The sequence below is a fragment of the Ranitomeya variabilis genome, chromosome 1 (genome assembly GCF_051348905.1).
Source record: "Ranitomeya variabilis isolate aRanVar5 chromosome 1, aRanVar5.hap1, whole genome shotgun sequence".
NCBI classification, from domain to species: Eukaryota; Metazoa; Chordata; class Amphibia; order Anura; family Dendrobatidae; genus Ranitomeya; species Ranitomeya variabilis.
In genome coordinates, this window is record NC_135232.1 from 1151849436 (window position 1) to 1151856372 (window position 6937).

General features: G+C 41.9%; 1 protein-coding gene across 1 annotated transcript; it reads left to right on the forward strand.

The window, feature by feature from the left end:
• The first annotated feature begins 405 nt into the window (after positions 1-405).
• Positions 406-1535, forward strand: LOC143801018 (vomeronasal type-2 receptor 26-like). Its single transcript, XM_077281224.1, has one exon. It carries the CDS (start codon positions 406-408, stop codon positions 1297-1299), a length of 894 nt encoding a protein of 297 aa, XP_077137339.1. The 3' UTR covers positions 1300-1535.
• Positions 1536-6937: the final 5402 nt, after the last annotated feature.

The window sequence follows — 6937 nt, forward strand, 5'->3', positions numbered from 1 at the left end:
TATGGGAAGAAGCACTCCACAAATTATTTAAGGAGTAAGGTGGACTAGGGCCCACATGGCGTGGCGATGTTTTGGTTCCCAAAATCATTTATTATGCATGATAAAGGCTCTTGGGAGCCATAACGTCACCACACCATGTGGACCCAATAAAGTCCACCTTACTCTTTAAGTTATTTTTGTTGTGCTGCTTCCCATTTTTTGTCTTTATATATTTGACAAGTATACAGGTTGTTTGCCGGGAGATCTGGGCAGCCACCTATTTGGAAAGTGTGCTGTTCCATTTTTTCTAAAATAAATAGATTATGGATAGATAAATAGATAGAAAGATAATAGATAAATAATAGTTATTCTTCCCACAATAAAAGTAACACGTTATTACATTTTCCTACAGACAGCGAGATCTGCATGAAATGCGAAATTGACGAATGGCCAAATGAGAAGAGAGACCAGTGTCTGCCTAAAGTGATGGAGTTCATCTCTTACCAGAATGACACAATGGCTTCGGTATTTTCCTGTATCGCGGTCTTCGGATGTCTTGTGACCGGCTTCACGTTTGGGATATTTATTTCCTACCGGGACACTCCTATTGTTAGAGCCAATAACCGGAACCTGAGTTACCTCCTCCTGGTCTCCATCTTTCTCAGCTTTCTCACTGTGTTTTTGTTCCTCGGTCGCCCTAATGATGTAACTTGTAGATTACGTGAAACCAGTTTTGGATTTTTCTTCTCAGTAGCCGTCTCTTCACTTCTCGCCAAGACTGTCATGGTTTGTGTTGCTTTTAAGTCCACCAAGCCTGGAAGCGCCTGGAGAAAATGGCTGAACGTGAAACTGCCCTATACCATAGTGTTGTTGTGTTCTTCCTTTCAGGTTGTAATCTGTGTTTTCTGGTTGACTATTTCTCCCCCATTCCAAGATCTGGACACTGAGACTTATCCTGGGATTCTCATCATTCAGTGTAATGAAGGCTCAGATATCTGGTTATACTCCATGTTGGGTTATCTGGGGCTTCTGGCAGCTATGAGCTTTGTCCTGGCTTTCATGGTGAGGACATTACCGGACAGTTTCAACGAGGCTAAGTACATCACCTTCAGCATGCTGGTGTTCCTCAGTGTCTGGATTTCCATGATCCCGGCTTATCTGAGCACCAGAGGGAAGAACATGGTGGCTGTGGAGATATTTGCAGTGATGGCTTCCAGTGCTGGACTTTTAGGTTGTGTGTTTTTCCCTAAATGCTTTATTATTTTGTTTAAATCTGGAATGAATAAAAAAACGGAGCTGCTCGGAAAAAGAAAGGAATGACAGCAAATATTAGGAACCACTGATAATAATGACTAATTCTGTACATTAGACCCATAGAAACCATTTTAAAGTAAGATGTAAGATTCTCTATCAACCTGTGTATGAAATAAACATATAAAAATGTATTATCCCGTTATCTCCAGTAATTGATGTATTTATCAGGACGTCTCATATTTGTATTAGAGTTTGGGAAATGTAGAAATTTCTCTGTGGTTTTGGTAAATGATCTGCTTCCTCCTTAAAGAGAATCTTTTAGCAGTTTCTCCGTGTTAAACTGGACTCATCATGGAATAGCGGCTGCAGAGCTGAACACAACACAGCTTTTATCCTATAATTTCTCATCTCCATTGTGGAGGTATGAGTTTAGAAATATAGGTTATAATTTATGAAGAGCACAAATGGGCATCACCAGAGAATATTATCTGGGAGCGTGCGGGAAAAGAAGGAACATGTCTCTAGAATGTCAAAAGAACATGCTTTCTCCTGTGAGATGTAATGACAGATAGTCCTGCTCTCTGTCTGATCTCTGCCTAAAATCTACTGCAGAGTGTGATTACAAACATGTTTAGCTTTCAACTCTCAGCAGTGAGTGTGGGAGAATGAACTACAGCTGTACTGACAGTCCATTGAGGGGAGAGCTGCAACTGCAGAGGTGTTTGTAATCATGACCGCGTATCAACAATGCAGGATCCTTTCAGTCATGAATCCTCAACCCCAACTACCTTGCTCCCTTTTAAACCATACCCTTTTAACTACCCAATGAATTGACACGAAGACATAAATTTCTTTTGGATAATTTGGCCAAAGTACAAATGAAATGCCACCAATCAAAAATGAATGTTTTGTCAGCAAGGTAGGACTGTAATTAGATACAATAAAAAGTAACTTTTAATAAATACCACTAAAAGAGCCCATTTGACTCATAAAACGACATGAGACACAACGTACATATACTGGCTGATATTATCAGTGAGCTCAATACAAGCTCCAAAACAGCACGGTGATTAATATAAACACCTGAAAAAATGCAAGAGGTGTCTTTTCTTATATGCTCTCTATGCAATAAACAGAACACATCCAATCCCGGGGAATAATCATTGATTGCTACTGATAATAAGAACAATCTCACCCGAGATGGAAGTAGCTTCACAGGATATCGTGGTCTGGAAACCCATGTAAATACGAGGTGGCATTCTATGTACCCATTTCAAACCTCACTCATGCGGATTTCGTCCCACCAGATATCTATTCCTCCTTCATTCAAAATTTCTCCCAACGCGTTTCTTGTGGCAGTATCATCAGGGGAGAAGCCACTTCAAAAGGATAGTGAAGTGTGCGTCATTCGTCCCGCACACATAGGAGGGTCGGTTTCACCGCACACATCTCATTCATTTATACACCGCGCCACTTACATTAAGCGTGTGACGCATGCAGAGCTGTGTACGGGTTCCGGTTTGATAGCGGTCACATGATCACAGGTCAGGAACGCCCCAAAGCAGGGATCATGTCTGCGTGAAGCGCACAGTGACGCGCAAGCGTCACTTCCGGTAAAGCGGGGAGGAGAAAAACTCCACCCCCCGGAGAGGTAGCGTTGTTGTCATGCATATAGAGACACAAAGAAAAAGGTGGGGGGAAATTTTTAACCCCTAAGGTACCTGATTCACAGGATTACAGACCTTACTCCCGTGGGGGTCGAAAATTACAGCAAAATAAATAAATAAATAAGGATGTCCTACAACCTCCATATCACGGAGGGAGAACATTACAGCGGGCATTGGTGGTAACTAGAGCTAGGATACCAAGCAAAACAACCTAAGAGCATATATATGAGAGGAACGATGAAAGAGAAAAAAGAGGAGATAATGGCAGAACCATTACCATATATTTTGTGTTGCGGATACCCGGTGCCATAGACACCTATATGAAAAACCCCCAAACACTAAAAACACCCTATTGTTTATTATTATTGTATCTAACAAGAGCAGGGAACATATTGATCATACCTGGTTGTCTAATGATCATTGGAGACCCAGTGGAATCCGGGCGGTCTATTATTCCCTAACAGGGCCCTATAACTCATCCCTACTTAACCTGTGGAGGTTGGCACCCTAAAAACGAGAAAAGGCGCCCCCACTCGAATGATGGCTGTCCCTATAAAGCCCTCGTAGTCCCTAACTTAAAAATGCACTAACTAAGTGCCCGAAGAGGAACTACATGGAAAAAAGAAAAGTACAAAAGGGGGAGGAAATTGGGAAAGATACAGATGGACTACTGTCAATGCTTTTAAAGGGGGTTTATAGGAAACACGCAAAGGTCAGGGTCTCATTGAGGCCCAATGGTTGTTGTGTTTTGAGACGAAATATCCACTTCGTCTCGCATTGCAGTATCCTTCTGTCCCAATTTCCACCCCTTACTGGTGCCGCTATCCTATCAATCCCCATGAACCTCAGGCCCGATGCATCCCCATTATGTACAGTAGTGATGTGTCTAGCCAGTGGTGTATCTCTCTTCAAAGCAATGTCTCTCAGATGTTCACCAACTCATCTCCTGAGTTCTCTTATGGTCTTTCCAACATATTCCATGCCGCACGGACAAGTTGCCTTGTAAATTATTCCTCTAGACCGACAGTTAATGAAGTGGCGGATCTTATATTCTCGTTTAGTGACATTACTTTTAAAAGACTGGCCCGTCTCCATTACGGGACAACCCACACAACCACTACACCGGTAGCAACCTTTGGGCTTGTCAGTCAGCCATGTTTCATTTTTTGGGGGAGAGAAGTGACTATGTACAATTCTATCTCCAATTGATCTACCTTTTTGAAAGGTGATCAGGGGATGCGGTCCAACCAGGTCTCCAATGTCATCATCCATCCTCAAGATTGACCAATGCTTATTGAGGATTGACCTCACCTGGTCTGCTCCTGAATTAAAAGTGGTAATGAACCGACTCATAGTAGATTCCCCTTCTCGGTGGGGTGGGTTTAACAAAACAGTTCTATTCAAATCCCTCGTTTCCTTATAGGCTTTCCGAAGAATACCGTCAGGATAGCCTCTGTTTTGAAAGCGGTGACGCAGGTCCGTTGCCTGTTCCTGGTAATCCGCCTCTGATGAACAATTATGACGGATTCTCATGTACTGCCCCTTGGGGATACCTTTTTTCAACGGGTGGGGATGGTGACTCTCCCACCTTAGAAGGGCATTAGTAGAAGTGGGTTTTCGATATGTTTTTGTCTCCACATGACCATCAGGGGTCTTTCGGATCCAAATATCCAAAAAGGGAAGTTTTTCCCTATGGTAATCAAAAGTGAATTTCAGGCCCAGGGGATTTATATTCAACTTAGTTACAAAACTTTTCAACTCAGAAATTTCACCATTCCAAACTAACAGGACATCATCTATATAACGTGCCCAAAACATTATTTTTGAGCACTCAACGTTATACAAGTCACTGAAAACAATTGTCTCCTCCCACCAGCCCAGGAGCAAATTTGCGTACGATGGCGCACAGGAGTTGCCCATCGCAGTGCCCCTGAGCTGGTGGAAGATCTTGCCATTAAACGAAAAAATGTTTTTGGTCAGGCAAAACTCTAGCAGTTCCAGAACAAACATATTATGGCCCTGGCATTGTTGACCCCTACCTTTTAGGTAGTATTCCACCGCTTTTATTCCATCCATATGATTAATGGAAGAATATAAAGCCTCCACATCTATACTACACAGTATGGACTGGGGGTCAAGAGTCAGATCCTCCAATTTGCGTAGGAGATCCGTTGAGTCCCTCGTATAGGAATCAAGAGCCAGAACAAAGGGTTTCAAAACCTTATCCAAATACACCCCAACATGATGGCCAATACCTTCGATTCCAGATACTATTGGTCTCCCCTTTAAAGGTGAAAGGCCCTTATGCACCTTGGGGAGACAATAGAAGGTTGGCATGGTTGGATGTTTCGGGCATAAAAACTGATACTCGTTTTTGTCAATGAGTGATTTGAAAAGGCCCCTATCCAGGATCTCTTTCAAAGTCCTGACAAAGGTGGGAGTCGGATTAGAAGGTAATTGCTCATAGGATTCTCGATTGTTTAAAATATCCTCACACATAAGTTGGTACTTTGTGTAGTCCATCACCACCGTATTCCCACCTTTGTCAGAAGGCTTAAACACAATGTTGTGATCCTGTTCGAGACTCAACAATGCCTCCATCTCCTGTCTGGATAAATTGAAATTAGTACCCCCATACTTTTTAGTAGCCAAATTCTCCAAATCCTTACTGACCAGTTCTAGGAATACATCCAATGTGGACTGGTCACCTGAATTCGGGGGCATCTTACAACTTTTCAATTTACAGTCAGTAAATGGACCTTCACCAGTGTGTTCAGGTATGGGGTCCGACAAGCCAAAAAGTAACCTAATATCCGGTAATAGTGTATCAGGGACATTCATCTCCAAGCATGTACGTTTGTCTTCCCTAATGAAATGTTTTCTCCACTTCAACTTTCTTATGAAAAGGTGGAGATCTTTTATACTTTCAAATACTTGGAAGTCCGACATGGGCACAAAATTTAAGCCTCTATTCAAAACTTGGAGTGCTGTGCTATTTAAAATTCTCCCTGATAAATTAATGACCTGATTGGGCTCGACTGTTCCTAGTTGTTCGATCCTGGCCTGTTTCTCAGGAAATACCCCTGGTCTGAAAAACGGGTATTAGCTGTTCTGTCCCCTGGTCTGCCTCTCTGATTCCCTCTACCCCTTTGTCTTCCTCTAGAAGTTTTCACTCGTGTTTCGGAATCCGAAATATCTGTGTCTGTGGATGATATATCCGTTTCAAAAGTCCTGTTCCCATTGGCTGGAAAGTTTCTATTGGCTGGAAGGTTATAAGCTTTATTTTCTTTGAATTCCTGTAAATCTCGAACAAAGTTCCGGTGCTTCCATTCTTTGAGATTATACTGGTACCTCTCGATTACATTCTGGAGGAGTGTCTCTTTTGAGGAAAAATCGGGCTCAGCTGAGAATTTTTTTGTGATCTCAATTTGCTCTTTTAAGAGATCACTGGCAATTGAGAGTGTTTTTCTCTCCTCTTCCAAAAGAATATTCATAAATCTCAGCGAGCTCGATGTTGCCTCTTTCTCCCACCGCTCACTTAGGGAACATCCCCTGTATCTAAAACCAGGCTGCAAAGTAATTCTCAGATGTCTTGGAACTATGCCTGCTTTAATATAATTTTCTAAGCTCTGCACCTCCCACCAGCTAGAAATCTGATTCTTGTAAATTTTAGTTAGTTCCTTAAACGCATTATTATAGGAAGGGGTATATTTAGGTTGTACAAAAGTTTTCTCTGAAAACACCTCCTTTACCTCTGCCACCCAGGTGTCAGTATTGATACCCTTTGTCAGGAAACCAGCCATGCCCCAGTAAATTAACAGAAGTACAAATGAAATGCCACCAATCAAAAATTAATGTTTTGTCAGCAAGGTAGGACTGTAATTAGATACAATAAAAAGTAACTTTTAATAAATACCACTAAAAGAGCCCATTTGACTCATAAAACGACATGAGACACAACGTACATATACTGGCTGATATTATCAGTGAGCTCAATACAAGCTCCAAAACAGCACGGTGATTAATATAAACACCTG

What these genes read in the sequence shown, in the direction of transcription:
- LOC143801018 (XM_077281224.1), top strand. Translation starts at nt 406, where the DNA reads ATGAAATGCGAAATTGACGAATGGCCAAATGAGAAGAGAGACCAGTGT.